Source organism: Myotis nattereri (assembly GCF_964212035.1).
Source record: "Myotis nattereri genome assembly, chromosome: 3".
Taxonomy (NCBI): domain Eukaryota; kingdom Metazoa; phylum Chordata; class Mammalia; order Chiroptera; family Vespertilionidae; genus Myotis; species Myotis nattereri.
In genome coordinates, this window is record NC_138077.1 from 192,377,884 (window position 1) to 192,395,779 (window position 17,896).

The 17,896-nt window shown below is 52.7% G+C and overlaps 1 protein-coding gene across 2 annotated transcripts in view; it reads left to right on the forward strand.

Moving 5' to 3' along the window:
• Window positions 1-220: 220 nt before the first annotated feature.
• GRIK3 (glutamate ionotropic receptor kainate type subunit 3) overlaps window positions 221-17,896 on the forward strand; it is a gene marked incomplete at both ends in the record, with an annotated part of 190,135 nt that continues 172,459 nt past the window's right edge. The window contains one exon of one of the 2 annotated variants that reach the window (XM_081088050.1): window positions 221-433. In XM_081088050.1, the coding sequence (XP_080944176.1) occupies window positions 319-433 (115 nt within the window). The remainder of the gene's footprint in view (window positions 434-17,896) is intronic. The other variant, XM_081088051.1, reaches the window with a different exon arrangement.

Sequence of the window (17,896 nt, forward strand, 5' to 3'; positions counted from 1 at the left end):
GCCCGGGCAGGTGGGAGCCCGCGCGGGAGCCGAACCGACGCGAGCAGGAGCCGCGTCCGAGCGGAGCTCGGGCGGAGCACAGGAGCCTCGCTAGCGGGCGGCCCGTGGGCGGCAGCCGGGCGGGGCAGGCGCCGGTGGGGCGGCCCCCCAGTAAGATGTGCGCGGCGCTGCGGGGCGCCCCCTACTCGCTTGGGCGCTCGGGAGCCGGGCAGCTGGGCCAGGCGGCGCCTCGGGGGCTGCTGCGCGCCCGCGCCTAGAGCTGCCGCCCCAGGGAGCCCGCCACGGCCGCGCCCCGGGCACGCTCGGCGGCGCCCAACGATGACCGCTCCCTGGCGGCGCCTCCGGAGACTGGTTTGGGAATACTGGGCCGGGCTCCTCGTGTGCGCCTTTTGGATCCCGGACTCGCGCGGGATGCCCCACGTCATCCGGATCGGTAAGAGCTCCCCAGAGCCGGGGGTCTCCGTGCGCAGGGCGGGGGCGGGAATGGGGGCCTCTGGACACGACCCCAAGGGATTTTTCCAACCCTTCCTGGCGGTCAGGGCCGGGTGACCACCTGGAGCTCTTTCTGCTGAGGACAAAGTTCCAAAGCCGGGGTCACAGGCCTTACTTATTGGGGAGGAGGCGGCCGGGCCGCGGGGGGCGAGGGGCGAGGGCGAGGGGCCCTTGGCGCGCTCCCGGGAGGCCAGACCTCACAGAGGGCAGCGAAGCGTTCCAGCCCCAACCCGAGGAGCGGGCGCAGTTCCCGGCGACTGCCAGCGCGACCGGCTGCAGACCGAGTTCTGGGACCCGCTTCTCTGCGGAGCGGGAGCCCTGGGGAAGGCGCCAACTTCTCTTCCCTCCTCGCTCCCCCTGGGCCCCTCGTCCCTGCCGAGGGCATGGCTCTAGCGGCCGCGGCGGGGACGCAGGGTACAGCTTCGCATGACGGGGCAGCCAGCTCCTCTCCCGGTGGCCGCCCTTGGCGTCGGTGGCCCGCAGTCAGCCCCATGGCGTGGGGCAGAGGAGCGGCAGCCGTGCGGTTCGCTCCGGCCGCCCCTCGCGGCGGAGGCCTCTCCGGCCTGGGGGCAGCGCAGGTGGGGGAAGGGAGCAATCGAGCCGGCCCTACGCGGAGAGGGAAGGCGAGGAGAGGGACGCGAGTGGTTTGTAAAGTTAGCGGAAATCCCCCCGCAGCTGGCGGCTGCTGGCGGGGCTGCGCGCAGCTTTCTGGGGCTCCTGCGTCTCCGCATCTCTCCTCGCCAGAGACTCTCACGCCGGCTTTAACTTTGTTGTGGCCGCCCCAGCACCCTGAAGGCATTGCTCTGGGCTGTGCGGGGGCGGGGGGGAGGGGGGCGCTGCTTGTCCGCGGGCTGGGCCGCGCCTGGCGACGCGGGAGCCTCCATCATGCAGGCCCTGCACCCGCCGCCAGACCGGAGACCTGGGCCGCCTGGGTTCGCGAGGCGCCACCACCAGTGTCTGGCACGAGGCGGGCAGAGCTTTGCTGAGCCAGAGCTACCTTCCTCCCCTGTGGCTCTTCTCCAGGTTCGGCCCCTGGGTTGCCAGAGGGCGCAGGGAACCTATGTCGGGTTTGGTTTCGTACTTGAGGATTTTCCCAGGAGGCGGTCAGATCGTGGGAACCTGGCTCCTCCGTAGCTCTCTCCTGGATCCCGGACTCTCTGGCACTCGCTGTCTGGATGGTGGTAGACGCACTGCCCTGGCTGGGGCTTTCGTTCCATGCCCAGGATCCCGGCAGGTGCACACGGAGAGGCAGAGGAGCCCAGTCACTATGCTCTGCGGACAGCCCTCACTTCAGGCTTAAACCCTTTGCAATCCAGGGTGTTCCTGGCAAGTCAAAAATATCTTCTGTCTCTGCCCCAGTGCCCAGTTTGGTCACCATTCTAGGGGCACGCAGCCCCTTAGTAGTGGGCCAGCCCTTTCTTTATTCCCTTCTTCCCTCCCTCTGTTTTTTTGGGGGGGCCTGCATAGTAGGGTACCCCCGGGAGAAAAGGGGGGAGGAAAGGTGCTATGTGCTCAGCTCACGCATTGCAGGATCCTCTTTCCTCTGCAGGGGTGGGATGGGCATGCTCCCAGCCCAGCCTTAGGGATGGAGGTCTTTGGGGGCCCAGGAAGACAGGAGCAGGGGAGGCCAGCCCCGGAAGAAGGAGCGGAAGGGGGCAGGACCATGTACCTCACCTGCCCCTCGTGCTGTGAAATTGACTTGCACCAGGGGACTCCACACTGCCCTGAGGGGAAGCCTCAAGCCCGCCTGCCCTTTCTTGGGTTCAGTGTGTAATAATGCAATTAAGGATGGCAAAGCCCTCTTCTCTTCTAATCTTCTTCGTATTAAGCCCCAGGATTAATTAGCGTGTCGGCCCAGGCCATTTATATCCGAGAGTCTGGCCCCATTTGATTTTCAGCCCGAGGACTGGGGTGCTGTGCGCATGCCAAGTGTGACCACCAGAGCCACGCCAGCCTGGACGGAGGATGGGAAGGCTCTGGGGCCACTGGGCTTCTCTGGAGCTTCCTGGGGAGTTGAACTCCCATCCTCTGAGCCCAGGCTCAAGCCTCAGCTGGCGTCAGGGAACTACAGTGGACACAGCACAGAAAGAGAAAGATTCTCTTGCTGAAACCCAAACATACCGCCCTGGCTGGGCCCGGTGCCACCTCCCTTTTCTCTTCCCTCCCCACCGCTGTGATCTCCAGGCTCTGGCGAGAGCTGCAGGAATTGAGGTCCCAGAAATTGGGCTCAGAAGTGTGCTGTGTGCTGTGGTTCCTGAGACGGGTGCCTGAGCCGCTTGGAGCCAATTCCTCCTTCAGCAGGCAGGCAGGCAGGCGGGCAGGCAGGCAGGCAGGCAGGCAGGCGTGGCGAGCACCAGCCAGGCAGAGGGTTCCCTGCAGGTGTGCAAAGGGCTCTGTGGGCTGGGGAGCAGTGTACCGCCCCCTCTCTTTGTGCCTCTTTTGGGGGCTGAAATTTCCTCTTAGACAAGGAGATGGATCGCTCAGCAGTGTGACAGAGTGTTCAAACAATCCGCCTTGAATAGATGAATTGCATTGCTCTGTCTTTTTGTAATTGTGTCTATCAGAGGAAGAGGTCAAGGCATTGATTGCTTGGATGGTTTGCAAGTAACAAAGGAGAGTGAGGGAGAGAGAGTAATTGGATTGTAGTCTGCGGGTGGAAAAATGATCATTGATTATTTTATATGAATATGTGGAAGATGTATTCTGCGTGTGATTACCAGGTACTGCTCACTGAAGGTTTTCAAGGCGTACTGTTCAGTATTTTGTTACCATTATTATCATCGCTATTATTGTTCAGCTGGATGCTGGTCTTAGCTCATGGGAAGCTGTTGAATGCATGGGTCTTCTCAGCCAGAGGGCTCAGTGACCTCATGTGGGGACCTGGATTTCCTGGTTACATGACTCAGAACCTGAAGTGGAGGGGCCTTAGCCTGGGAGCCCGGAGCCCTGGGTTTTTTGCTCTATCTTCTGCCAGTTTACTGGGCCACCTTGTTCAGATCGTACTCTCCCTCCGAACCTTGATCGAGCCTGTTTCCCGATCTGTAAACTGTTGGGTTGGCCGTGATGGTCTGGGCTATTCTGAGGCTTCCAGGTTCCCTTTAGTGCAGGCTGGCGGGGATGTCGGCACCATTGTAGATCTGTTGCTTAGATTCGTTGTGTTTCATGAGGCTCCCTCATGTTACATACATACTGTAGGATTGAGGGCCAGCCTGGAATTTGAAAAGGGAATCAGACAGCGGTGGCAGCAGCTGGGAAGCTCGAATGGATGGTGCTGATCTCCAGCCAGCCAGGGGTGAGGTTCAGAGCCAAATGACTGCAGAGACATAAAGCAGGTGTGTGTGTGTGGGGGGGGGGGGGCGCAGGGGTGGAGGGAAGGGCTGGCTCAGCTCCCGACTCTCTGAGCATCTACAGGCGAAGTAGATTGGAGCTATGAGGCCCCCTGATCCTCTGCTGGGGGGCCCAGCAGGCACCTGCAGTCTGTCCCAGGGGAGTGAGGTCCCTCCCCCAGAGTTCCCAAACCAGCCCCGTCTGCATCTCCTCCCATGATTTCACCCAAATGGTCCTGAACATTTGTCTCCTGAGTTTGGGAGCCGCTGCCTGTAAAACAATGAGGAATTTCTCGCAGTGACTGCTGATGTGCTGAAACATCACGGCCTTGTAGAAGCAGACAGGAGCTGAATGAAGATCAATAGGGGTTTCCCCCCTGGAAGTAAATAGCTTCAGACCTGGGAGTGGCCGGAGGGGCCTTAGAAAGCATTAACTTGAGGAATTTCTGCCTCCACTTTCTAGCCCAGCTGCTCCTGTCAGCCCAGGCATCCCTCCTTCTCAAGCTGGAGTTTAATTTCTTCTTGATGCCTGCCTTGTGCTGCGCTAAATAGTCTCTTGACGTCAGGATGATGTGGGGTTTATGCAGGCACCGAGTCCTCACTAGACCCTTCCAAGGTCACTGCATCCCCCTCCCTCGGCCACACCAGCTGATTTCAGAAGCCCAGCCCTGCTGTGTTATTTGGAAGGACTTTTCAGGGGCCACTCCTTATCCCCTCCCCCTTCAAGAAAGCAAGGCTGCTTAGCTGCTTTTAGGATCCTTTGTGGGCCTCACTGAGTCACTGCGTTCCACGAGCACTCTCTGTCCCTGCCCCAGGAAACAGAGTCCACTCCGTGGCGGGGGAGGGGAGGGGGGCGTGGAGGGTGGGAGAGGCACGGACGCCCCTGTGGGCACTAGAACAACCTCTCCTCTTGGGGGAGGTGCAGGGTTGTATGTAGAAGAGGCTGCAGGACTGCTTGGGGTGCTCTTTTAGGGGGAGATGTGGTTGTGTTCAACCACAGAGGCCAAGCTTCCCCCACCCTGTAACTAACGGCTGCCCTTGCCTCTGCCTCCCATGGTTTTAGCCTGAGCCCCCTTTGCTTGCTCAGGACCCTCCAGAGGGAACAGAGAAAGCGGCTGCTCCACTTGGCTGGGCAGCAGCAGAGGGGAGCCCGGAGATCCCAGGCCCTGCCTGGCAACAGAGAGGACGGCAGCTCCAGGCTCAGGGCTCTTCCTCTGGGGCCGGCACCCAGCAGGCCCTGCTTGTCTTCCCCAGGCTGGTGTGAGGGGGTTGGAGCTTTGGCTGGGTGGGTGGGCCCAGGGCCTGATTGATGCAGATGTGGGGGGGGGGGGGGGCTTGTGTGAGCTTCTGGGCTTGAATTGCTCTTCTTCCAGGTGCTGATCCCCAGCAGTTGCACCAGGGGGCAGTGTGTCTGTGCCCAGGTGGCTGGTTGGGCCATGTCTCCTGCCTGGGCACCCACCTTGGTCTGCAGCACAAATAAGTAAAACAACAACAACACACTGGCCCCCAGTTATTTGAGCCCGTATTCGCTGCTAGGCCTGTGCTAAGTGCTTTTCGCACAGTGGCTAGTGATGTGGGTGAATAGTGCATGTTCAGTAAGTGTAGCTGTTGCATTTCCCCCATCAGCTTATTTAGTCCTTACCACCCTGCAGGCATTATTCCCATTTTGCAGATGAGAGAACTAAACGTGGTGAAGTCACCTGTCCCAGCTCACAAAGCCAGTAAGTGATAAGGCAGGATAAGAACTCACCTGCTGTCAGCCTGACTCCAGAGCCTATGCTTTTAGCTGCCCGTGGAGTTGGGAGATAGACAACAATGCTTTTTACAGGCAGCTGAGTGCAATGCCCCACCCCCGTGGTTCTGGGTGCTGAGTGGGGAGGGGCGGGCTGTTTCACCGGCTGTAGGGGATAGCTGTGGGCTGTGTGACATTAACCCTTCCCATGCCAGTCAGACTGTCCTTGCTGATGGGCCATGGGGCAGATAGGCTTCCTTAAGAGGGAGGGTATGGGTGGTTTCCCACCCCTGCTGCCAGCACACATTCTTATTGTGACTACACCCCACCTTGTTCAGCCTTCTGCACTCTGCCCAGCACTTTAATCCAAGCCTGAAACGAAGCTTGGACTCACCCTTGAGTGTGGCCAGTCTCCCCCCCGCCCCGCCCCCCAGGAATGCCTCTGCTCTGGGGACTCCACCTTACATGTCCCCTGGCAGCCATTCGGTTGTTCTCAAAGACATCCTCAGAGCCTTGAGGAAACCCCAGGGCCTCATGTCTGTGTCTTCCCCTCACCTCCATCCCTATCAGCTAGTGACCTGGCCAGAGAAGGTAGCTGGTGAATTAGTTTTTTATTCTCTACTCCTTCTGTGACCTCCTTTCCCCTCGCCAATCCTGTTCCCTCTTCCCTTCAACGTCCTTTCCAGGCTAATAGGTCTTATGGTCATTTTATTTGTAAGCAAAAAAGTCACATCCTAACCTTCTAAATAGAGCCTGCCTTGCTAGGAATCGAGTTTGGGGGACAATATGAGGGTAAGGCCCACTGACACTGGGCCCTGGAATGTGCATTGCTGTCCTACAGACAGTATGGGTAGGGTGTGGGGACCTGGGTGCAAGAGCTTCCCAATTCACCCTTCCCCATCAGATAGACAACCTTTCTTTCCAACCATGTTCCTTCTCCAGGGGGACACGGAGTGGCTGGGGCAATGGTGGCTGCCAGGGACTGAACTGTTCTAGAAGTGGGGGAAGCTGCACTGCTCAGAGCCCCTACAGAGGTGACAGATTTGAGACAGGCACAATCAGAGAGATTGTGTTATTTTCTAGGGCCTCAGTTTCCTTATCTGTAAAATGGGGATGATACTGCCTGCCTCATAGAGTCAAATAGGTGTGATGTCTTTTCAAAAAAGCGTAAATGCTGTCCAGAGATCAGCTTTTCTCCTTTTGTTGTTTGAGGAGTCTGACACGCGCAGGGCCAGGACTAGGGTGAGGTGTGTGAGGCAGCTAAAGAACAGGATTTCAGGAGGCTCTCAAGTGGCAACCTTGCATTTGCATAACTGGACGTGAGAGCAAGTGCCTCCTTAAGTTTTGTGCCCCTCGGTGCCTCACTGGCCTCCACCATCACCTGTGTTTGCTCATGGAGTCCATGTTTTCTTGTGCTCCAGAGACAATATCTTAACCAAGTTGTGATTGGGAGAGAGGACACTGGATTGAGGGTGAGGGGCCTGGGTTTGAGGACAGCAGGCCATTCTGAGTTTGCTTTGGTCTCCCGTTAGCCACATGTTGTAGCAGCCGTGCCCAGAGCACCCTGCCCCCCTTATCTTGCTGTCTTTCCTTTGGAATTGCCTCCAGGGTCCACTCTACCTCCTGCTCCAGCCTGTCACTCCCCTCTCCTCAAAGGTCACCTTCCCACGTCCCTCTCCTTGCTTCCTCTGACCTTTAGACCTTGTTTACTAATGCTCATCGACCTGGTTATAGTGTTGCTTGTGAGTGTCTAGTGCAGCTGTGGGCAAACTACGGCCCGTTTGAAATGAATAAAACTAAACAAAATAAGACCGTACCCTTTTATGTAATGATGTTTACTTTGAATTTATATTAGTTCACACAAACACTCCATCCATTCTTTTGTTCCGGCCCTCCATCCAGTTTAAGAACCCATTGTGGCCCTCGAGTCAAAAAGTTTGCCCACCCCTGGCTAGTGCATTGTGTTATGCCATCGAGCTGCCCAAGGGTACCTAAGGCCACCTCGCCCTCATCACTACCAAGAAGCAGAATGCCTTTTTTGGAATGAAATAATATATCTTATTGATTCTAAGAACATACACACACACACACACACACACACACACACACACACACGTTTCACATCTTTAAAATCAGCATGTCTCACAAGTCATGTCTGAGTTTACTTTGAAAGATTTTTTTCTTTCTTGGCACTTCGCTTTGATGAAATGGGGTGGACCTGAGTTTGAATGTGAGTCTAATATAGCCTTGCTGTGTGACCTTGGGTAAGTCACTTTACCTCTGAGCCTCCATTTCTTCATCTGTAAGATGGAATTATTAATGTTAGTTTAATCTATAGTCAGATGTGTTCGACCTACAAAAATGTCATATGGTTGAATCTTATAGTACCTTCTTCATCGGATTAGTGTGAGGATTAAAGGAGATAAAATATACAACTCTTTGCACAGGGCCTAATGCTTAATAAATGTTAGGAGAAGAGGATTCCCTAAGGGTGGAGGCCATGTCTCCACCATCAGACTGTGAGCTCTGAGGCTGTCTGCTTCTCATGCACCCTGTGCCTTATGCCTACCCTCTTGCTCAATATTCCATGCAGCTTAATATGTGGTGTTTGCCCACTACCCACATACCCATGTGCCTGCAGTGGAATTAGCAGCCTGTGACAGTTACCCACCATGCTAGGGAGCAGGAGAGGTGCCCTTCCTGGATGTCAGCTCCCAGACTCCCCCGGGCCTGTTATTTCTCACGCACCTGCCGCCACAGGGTGCTGGTTTTTCCCTACATTTGCAGCATTTTCACTGAACTGCATTTTGCATGGATCTAGAGATTGGATGATTCTGGTTATGGGATGCTCTTGAGGGATTGGTCCAGGGAGTCCTCATCAGTCCTTGGATGGGGAGTCCAATCTGGCTTGCTGGGCAGGCAGCTAGTAGTAAATTTCCTCCTTCTTGTCCTTGCCCCTTAGCAGGTGCAGCCCAGAGAGGGTCTTTGGCTGGAGGCTGGGCCCCCGGGGATGAGACACTGCTGGCTCTGCTGAGAGACAGCAGGTAATGAGGCTGCGGCAAGAGCCAGGGAGGAGAGAGTCCCCATAGTGATCATTCAGATGGGAGAAAATGAGATGGGGGGGGGGAGGGGGGGACGCGAGCGGAGGAGTGGCGGCTCGACTCCAAATCCTTTGGTTCCATGCTGAATGGTGGTGAAGAAAGGCAGAGGGGAAAAGAGGAGCAAGAAGGAGCTAGAATTCTTGTTTATGTGCAGAGGGTTCCAATCCATAGGAGACAACTAAGTCGTGCACTATTAAAGGGGCTGGTGCAGACAGGCTGCCGATGGAAGGGGGTTTATAGAGTTCTCAGAACAACTGCAGGGATGAGCTCTTTAAAGATGCGAACAAGGGAGACTTCTGCAAAGCCTTCCTGCATCTGCTTTGCAGAACTGAAATATGCTATTCCGAAAAGCCTGCCCAATTGGGCGGAAAAGCAGGAGCAGGCAGCCACGGACTTCCCAGGGCTCCGGGCATCACATTTCCCTGCTATGGTGAAGAATTACAGAATCCAGGCTGAAGAGGGACCCGGGGGTCATTCCAGGCCTCTGATTCCCAAACATTAGCATGCATAGGAGTCACTTGGAGCGTTCAGTAAAATACAGACTGCTGGGCCCCGCCCTCACAACTTCTGATTCAGTGCGTTCAGGCCAAGGCTTGAGAATTTGCATTTTAACAGGTTCACAGATAATGCTGATGCTGTTCATCTGAGGACCACACTTTGAGAACCACTGTTCTAAGGCACAGTACCTTTAGCAGGTGCATGTCTCGTCTCTGATTGAACACCACCTGTAAAAGAAAGCTCACCACTTTTGACCTTGCTTTGTTCCTGATTGCAAATGTTTTGGCCCCTTCCCATCTTTGTTGCAAATTTCCCCCTCAGACTTGTCTTCCTGCCGTTCCAGGGAAGGCAGTGTAACTTGGACATTGAAAATGTAGGTTCTGAAGTCTGTCTGACTTTAAGCTCATATATATATATATATATATATATATATATATATATATATATATATATATATATATATATACACTAGAGGCCTGATGCACGAAATTCATGCATGGGTAGGGTCCCTAGGCCTGGCCGGCAATCAGGGCTATCTGTGGGGTGACCAGTGGGGCGATGGGGAAGCAGGGGGTGGGGAGGGAAGTGCTGGCACCCACCTTGCCAGCCTGGTGCCTCTGTGGGAGGTGACTGGCGGGAGCTGCATATATATATATATATATATATATATATATATATATATATATATATATAAAATGTTGACAGTATTACAGATGTCCCCCATTCTCCCCTCTTTGCCCCTCTCCACCCAGTCCCTGCCCCACCCCAGGCCTTCACCACACTATGGTCTGTGTCCATGGGCTCTGCGTATATGTATATAAGTTCTTTGGACTTTAAACTCTGATTCTCTCCCTCCAGGCTCTGTCACTTTGGGTAAGTCACTTCACTTCTTTAAACCTAGATGTTCTCATCTGCAAAAGGGGGATAATGATAGATTTGATCTCATGGAATTACGTGAGAATTCACTTACTCGGAACAAAGGAAGCTCTCAATACGTTTCAGCAATCCGGCATTGTGGAGGAGCTCACAGGTCCTGCAATCGACAGCCTGCGTTTGAAAGCCTCCTCCATCCCTTCCCACGTGTGTGATCTTGGGCACATTATTTAATTTTGAAAAATAAGAGTAATAATGGTAGAACCTGCCTCACCAGGTTTTTGTAAGGACTAAATTAGTTCATGCATATAAAGTTTAGACCATAGCCATGTAAGAGCTCACTGAATGTTACCCATTACATTTATGATCTTAAAATTATGATCACCCTGCCCCCTGGTTCTGGTTCCAGTTTCCTCTCTGTCCCACAATGAAGCCCTACAGAAATGTAAAGGTATTTCTCTGGATTACAGATGCCAATTCTTCCGGCATGGTGTCGAGAGCTAATCATAGTACTGCTTGTGTACTGAAATCAGTAAGCTCATCACCTCCTCAGATCTAGTTATACAGCCCCAGATTATTCTAGCCTGTCAGCAGCCGTTTCACTCTGTTGATTTATACTGAGCTGGTGATCCCATGAGATCACGAGGTCTTTTCCACAGGCATCGCTGCTGATCTATAACTTCTCTCATCCTCTCTTTGGCAGTTGATCTTTTGAGCCTAAAGGCAGGACCTGTCATTTATCCCTAGTAAACCCTATTATTGAACCCTTGGGTGGTTATTCTTCTTTTTGTTTCTGGAGCGCCAAAGCCTGTTCCCTTCCCTCCATCCCCAGGAGGTAGGCATGAATTTCACCGTCTCCTTCCTCCCTGGCCTCCCAAAGAGGTTGGGTGGTTATTGGCCTGCAGTATGGTTGGGGTTGGAAACCACTGCTCTGGGCAGTGATGCTTCTGTGGCTCTCTTTCCGTTGTCTGGTATGCTTTGTGCCACCTGAGCCTGGGATGAGCACCCTCTCTCACTTCAGCTATGTCTGCCATCAATATGTTAGTCAGGACATGACCAGTGTCAGAGTCTGTTGGCTTTATTCAGTGGTCTTGGACTCATGACTACCTTACACTTTAACCAGCTTTGAAATCCCATTGGCTTCCTCATGTTCTCAGGCCCTTTATCACCTGCCCTGGTTGCATCTCCAGACTCACACACTGTTCCACTTTGCCTCACACAACTTCTCAGCTCCATTGTACTGAACATCCATAGTGCCCAGGAGGCACTGTGCCTTCCCTCATACTCTGTGCCAACTTCTAGTTACCTCTCAGGTCTCAGCAAACATGTCTTTCCCTCCAAGAAGCCTTTCTTGACTCCCACCTCCTCCTGTGAATCCCCACAGTGCCCTGAACTTCCTTGTCATAGCACTTTCTGTACTGTAATTCTTGGTTACCTGTACATGCATGGGCCAAAGCTGACTTGTCCAATGCATCTAACACTATGTGTGGCACCTTGTAGGTGATTAATGACCATTTGTTGAATAAATGAATGCATTGATGAATACAGTCATTTGAATGTAAGACAGTCTAACTACCCTGTCATTCAGCTCAACACATTTTCCACATTGTCAACAGGATTTCATGGAAGACATTGTGTTAGCGTCTTGGATGAAGACTGTGTCCTAATAGTGTCCACGTGTTCTTCCGCTCCATCAGCTAAGACCTTTTCCATGTAGACTGTTGGGAAGAGCTGGAGAATACAGCGCAATGGGCTCTTCTTTCTCAGGCTTGGTCTAGGCTTGGCCTTCATATCTGTTGTCTGGTTCATCTCAGGATGCTCCTCTTGAGAGAGACACAAGTTGTCTACTTCAATAAAAGATGGAAGAAAACACCATGCTCTACCTGCCTTTTCTGGCTTCAGCCCTCCCTCCTTCCCACCCTCCCCTCAGCATCTCTGCTGCTCACTCTGGGAGTTGAACCAAGGAAGGGAACGTCTGCTGTCCCTTCCTTAATAGGCTGGTCACTCAGGACAGCTGCCTGGCAGGGCTGTGGCTGTATCACTGAGCTGCCACCAGGCATGGGACAGGCCTCCTCTTTTCCTGTCGTCCGTCCCCATATCACTGGATCCCGATAGGATGTGTAGACAACAGGACTACATGACAGCTTTATGGAAAGCGAGGTTGTCACTTAACCTGGAGCTTCAGGCTGTATAGACAGTCAGCCTGGGCTGCTTAACACTGGGAACATATCCACCATCCACCCTGGGTTCTGGGGAATGTGAATGTGTGCACATGTATGTGTTTGTGTACTTGTAAGAGGCAGCCAATTGGAGGTTTGTTTCTATAGCACAGGCTTCCAAAATTGGGGCTCAACAGCCATTCTTTACCCCAATTCTTTAAGTGATGGCCCCAATTCCTGACTGACTGGGCTCATCTGTGCACTGCATTAGTATAGCTGAGAGTGGGGGCAGTACAGGTTTGCAGTGTAGCCTCCTGAACATGGCAGGACCAGGACCACCCCTGAGGCCAGGCCCTCCCCTTTCTTGCTTCCCTTCCCAAGGAAACAGATGACACATTATGAGCAGAAAGAGCCTGTTGCCTACATGGCCATTTTTCCTGCTCAGTTTAATAGAGGTGACAGCCGTCTATTTTACTTGTCTCGTAACATCGAATCAGTAAATAAAATATGGGTGAACTCGCAGGTTTAGCTGAATTATGGCTGGTCCATGGGGACTGAGGGCTGGGGAAGAGTTGAGCAGAAATAGAATTCCTAGCTTCTTGCAAAAGTGGCTGAGCCTGTGTCTTTCTCTGGGTCCAGAAAGTCTTTCTGTGTCGGAGGAGGCCAGGCAAGGTCATCCTGTTGGACAGTCTCTGAGCCCATGGAGAACATAAGTGGAGGCACCCCAAATATTGGCCACAGGAGTGCACTCTCTGTCCCCACTCTTTTCTTTCACAGATTGGGATACAGAGAAATGAAGGGGGAAATGACTGGAGTCACACACCTGGTGAGCCATGAGGAAGATAATACGAAAACATGGGTCTCTAACCCCCAGTCTATTAGGAAAATTCCATCCACTTCCTGTTATAACCCCCTACACACACACACACACACACACACTATAGGTTTTAAATTTTCATCCTTAAGAAAGATAAGGAGACTAGATTTTTCCACTGTGGCAAAACAGAGTTATAAAACCTTTTTTCCATGTTGAGGGAGAAGTACAAATCAGATTCACATGTGTTTATAAAAGTAGATCATGATACACCCTGTGTGTTTTGGCGAGAAGCAGGGAAATCAAGGTTCACCCCAACCTCTGAGTTCAGCACCACGGAGAGCGTCCAGGCCCTCGGGTAGTGGGTAGCGAGTGGGCGCCTCCTACACGCTGACTTCTCCAGGAAGGGTGAGGTGGTTATTGTAAGGTCTTGCGAAACAGGCATTCTTTTTCCAAATGCTATTCCTCTAGGACTCTGCTGTTCATAAGCCGGGCTGAGGTGTTTAGCAGACACAGTGGGCTAGTAAGAGCTGTTATTGTGGCCGTTCAAATTGAGTATCTCACAGAAAAAGAAAATGAAGTGAATGGATAGAATTTTCTCCCTCCCTCCCCCAGCCCCTCATAAATGGTTCTTAAACCTGTTGTGCCTTGTACGGCTTGTCTGCTAGGGAGCAGTAGCAGATGACAAAACGAGTGACTGTTCCGTTGTCAAATATCACACCTGATACCAAGAGTCTCTGCTCAGCTTGTCAGCATCATCTCTCACATTGCATTTGGTAAGTAGGCATGTGTTATCTGTCTTTATCCTGCTAAATGTGATTTCTTGAAAGTATTTTTGTGGGGTATTATTTCTCGAGTTGCAGAGCCCTGCACACCTGTAATAGAACTGTGTTTTCTGCTAGTAGTAAATAAAATTACTTTTTGTTCAGGTAATGGGAATTAAATGTGTCACAGCTTCGTGGCACTCCCCAAAGAACCCAGCGGTACCAGGTGCTCCACCACCTGCATGTGTCTGAGAAGCCTTGCGACTGGGCTGGGCGTTGACAAAGGTCTCTCCCACATAGGAAAGTGACCTCAGCATGCCTCAAGAGCGAAGGCGAGCTTTTGTCCACCACTGGGGACTGAGAGTTGGCCGGAACTCCTGGACTAGAAGCCAAAGGGCACAGGAGGCTAAGAGTCTTGGAGGGATAAGAGTTAGGGGAATCGGCTTTTGCCTCTGAATGAGGAGTAAGGTTTAGGTGAATGGGCTGCAGGGATTTAGGAGGCAAGATGGCACCTTGAAGTCATACAGCAGCTGGAACGATCTGAAATGGGCAGGGAGGAAGGGGGCTTACTAAGTAGGGTACTCCAGGGGCCCTGACTCGAGACAGCTCAGTAAGGGGGGACTGGGGTTGTTGCTGCTCCTGCTTGGATTCACAGAATCAGAGAAATCTGCTTTGGAAATGTGGCTATTTTTATGCTGTTTGTAATTGTTTGTTTCCTGTCTTCTTCACGTGGACTCTGGGCTGACTCATTGCTTCACTGAACATTTTTGAGCGTCCACTCTGTGTACTGCAGAGCATGCAGAGCAGGGGATTGCCGCAGCCCGGGGACACGGAGCAGTGTTCCTGGACCTGCTGGCATCTGAATGGCCTCACGTAGGTCCAAGAAGCTGACCTGCCGGGATAGCTGTGGCTGCTTGAACGTTTAGGTCCGTACAGTTCAGACCAGAGCCCTGCACTGGATCTCCCTCATTTTCCTGTGTGCTGGGGAGGAGTACTGATGCTCAGAGAGGAGAGGCACGTGAAAACCCACCCAGCACAACCGCCGCTCTTCCCTGTCACCCTTCCCTCCCGCCCTCCTTCTTGTCCTTGCCCCTTCGCAGTCATTCTATCGCTGCTGTTGTTCTGAGAACTCTTTCTCTCCTGACCTGTCACACGCCATCCTCAAGCCCTGCTCAGGGTTCTTTTGGGCCAGTTCTCTGTCTCCTGGCAGAACTGGACCTTAACATGTCCAGATGGGGTGGGTACCGGTATAAGGAGGAAGGGGAACGGTAGGGGCAGGGGTTAGTATCCTATTTGGAGTTTCTGAAGGATACGGATCTGTCTCCTGGGTGAGAAAGTTTTTCTTTCTGGCTGGTCCAGAGCCTTCCTGCTACAATGTAAATCCGCCTCGTCCGGGATCTGACACGGCTATTTGTGGAGTTCGGGAGGGAGCAGCTAGATTGGAAGCCAGTAGCTTCAGGGACTTTTCTTCTGGGGCTGTAGCAAAGAAGCTCTCAGACAATTAAACTGAAATGGCTACAATTTTGCTCACAAGGTCTTGGACAGATTTATAATATTTTCTCTTTTAAAAAATTGGGACTTTTTTTCATGGAGACAGTAATTTATGGAATAATCAATTTCTTTATCTACCTAATACATTGGAGTGATTTGTCAGTGTGGGCATTAATCTCTCCCAGAGGCCGAGGAGGGCAGACAGCCTTAGAGCCTGACTCACCCGCCAGAAGGTGGCTTTTCCTGTGAGCTACTTTGATTCCAGACCTGGATCCAAGGCCCGTAGTGAGAAAGGCCTGGGGGTCCTGCAACCCCACTCAGAGCAAAAATGCTAATGCTTCCTCCTTACCAGTCTCAGCCCCACCCAGAGAGAAGGAAAGTACAGCACGTGCTGCCCCCATTGAACAGGCATGGAGATGAAGTGCCACAGAGGATGCTCAAAGACCAGAGCTGGGAGACGTGAGGGCAGCCGTGGTCATCTCTAAATCTCGGAGGGCTGCAGCGTGGGAGAGGGAGCAAACCTGGTTTCAGAGGCCCCAGTAAAGAGAATTGGGGGGGCAGTGGGTGATAGTCCAAGAAGGCAGACTTTGATTCAGTGCAAGCTATCTCATAGTCAGTGCTATTTGAAGATAAAATAAGATACCGTGGGGAGTAGTGAACTTCCTGTTATAGGAGATATTCAAGAACAGATTTGCTTTCACTCTGGTGTTCTAGGCATCCCCAGCTGTGCAGCTAGAGGTGCTATAAAAATCCAGGTTTCCTCAGCGCCCTGAAAGGCCAGGGCTATGCCTGCTCCATGTGATACAAATTCCATGAAGTCTGAGCTTCATGGTTGCAAGGAATATCTTACCAGGCTCTTCCCTGCATGTCTCCTTCAGCACTTCATCCCTTGGCAGTGCCCATGGGTCAGGTCAGGAAGGAAACTGGGTGCTGCAGCCAACAGAGAAAGCCCTGCCGTCAACGTTTTGAGCTGTATAATGCCAAATATACTGGGGTGCCTGATTTCATTTAATTTCCACATCTCTCTGATGTATGATTACCTTTTCCGTAGGTGTAGAAACTGATGTCTAAAAATGGTGGATAGTCCAAAGTCATACAGCTGGTCAGGGTGGTGCTGTATCCACTCATTCCCACAGGCAGTTGTTTTCTCAGCGAGACCTTATTGAGCACCTACTATACGCCAGCCCTGTGCCAAGTGCTGTGATTACAAGGGTGAGCAAGATGGGCACGATCCTTGCCCTTGTGGAGCTTGCTGTCTGGCAGAAAGACAGATATCAAAGCCATTGCAAGTTCAAAGGGAGTTACAGAAGGGAAGTGCAGGCTGCCAGGGGACATCAGGAAAGACTTCCCTGAGGAGGTGACATTTGGACCGAGACCTGAGGGACAGTTAGGTGAAAGCAATGGGTGGGAGGGAGGGACGTTTTCTAGGTAGAGGGAATAGCACACACAAATGCCCGAGGGGCAGACAGTTGTGTTAAGCTGAACCACATAAACTACCAATTTTGTAGGTCAAACATCAACAATTTCATGTTTCAAACTAGTGTTTAAAAACCTTAAGGAAGTCCAGTGTGAATGGAGTGAACAAAAGGGATAAGGCCTGAGTGGTGGGCCTCCCAGAAGGCTGGACAAGCCAAGGCAAGGAGGCTGGACTTTATCTCAAGGCACTAGGGAGCCATTGAGGACTATGTGAAGGGGAGCAGCATAATCAGATGTATATATATGGAAAGTTGTCCTGATGTCTATGTGATGTGACAGCAGTGGGTACAAGTGGAAGCTGAGGGGCCATCAAGAAGCTGTTTAAGCCTAGCCTGTGTGGCTCACTGGTTGAGCATCAACCTATGAACCAGGAGGTCACGGTTTGATTCCCCGTCTGAGTACACGCCTGGGTTGTGGGCTCGATCCCTGGTGCGGGGTGTGCAGGAAGTAGCCAATCAATGATTCTCGCTCCCTCTCCCTTCCTCTCTGAAATCAGTAAAAACATATATTTTTAAAAGAACCTGTTTAAGTAGTCCAGGTGAGAAAGGACAGAGAGATGTGCAGACAGAATGGAGGATGGGTTAGACACCATGTGTCCTGACTCCTGGTCGAAAGCCCTTCGCAGAAGCCTGGCGGTCCCTTTGCCCCAGGCCTGAGCACTGGAGGCCAGGCCATGACACGATGCGTGGTCCAGTCCTAGAGCTATGTATCTGTTTTGTGAGACCTCCATCAGTGAATGCCACATCAGACTGTCCGCAAGCTCAGCTGGGCCTCCAGCACCATTTCATGCCTCTCCGTTTTGACCAGAAAACCCCTAGGAGTATTCTGTCTCCTGGCACCCAAGGTGGTGAGCACTCCTCAGCGGGAAGGGGGGGGGGAGGGGAACTGCTCTCCTCAGTGCCTCCTCCAGCAGGCAGGCCTGTCCTGGGCGTCTGGTTGCCCAGCCAGGCCTTCTGCAAGTCCTACACCCCACTGACGACATGGCAGCGAGGCCCAAGGAAGAGGCTCTGTTCTCGGTTTTTTCCTTAGGAGTCTCCAAGAACCAGGAGCTTCCTTGTGGCTGAAGCCCCTTCGCCCACTGAGGGGGAGCTGCCTTGGTGGGAGGAGGGAAACCTTGGCCTGCAGGCCAGGTGCAGGGGCCCCTGTCCCCAGGACGGCTGCGGCAGGGTG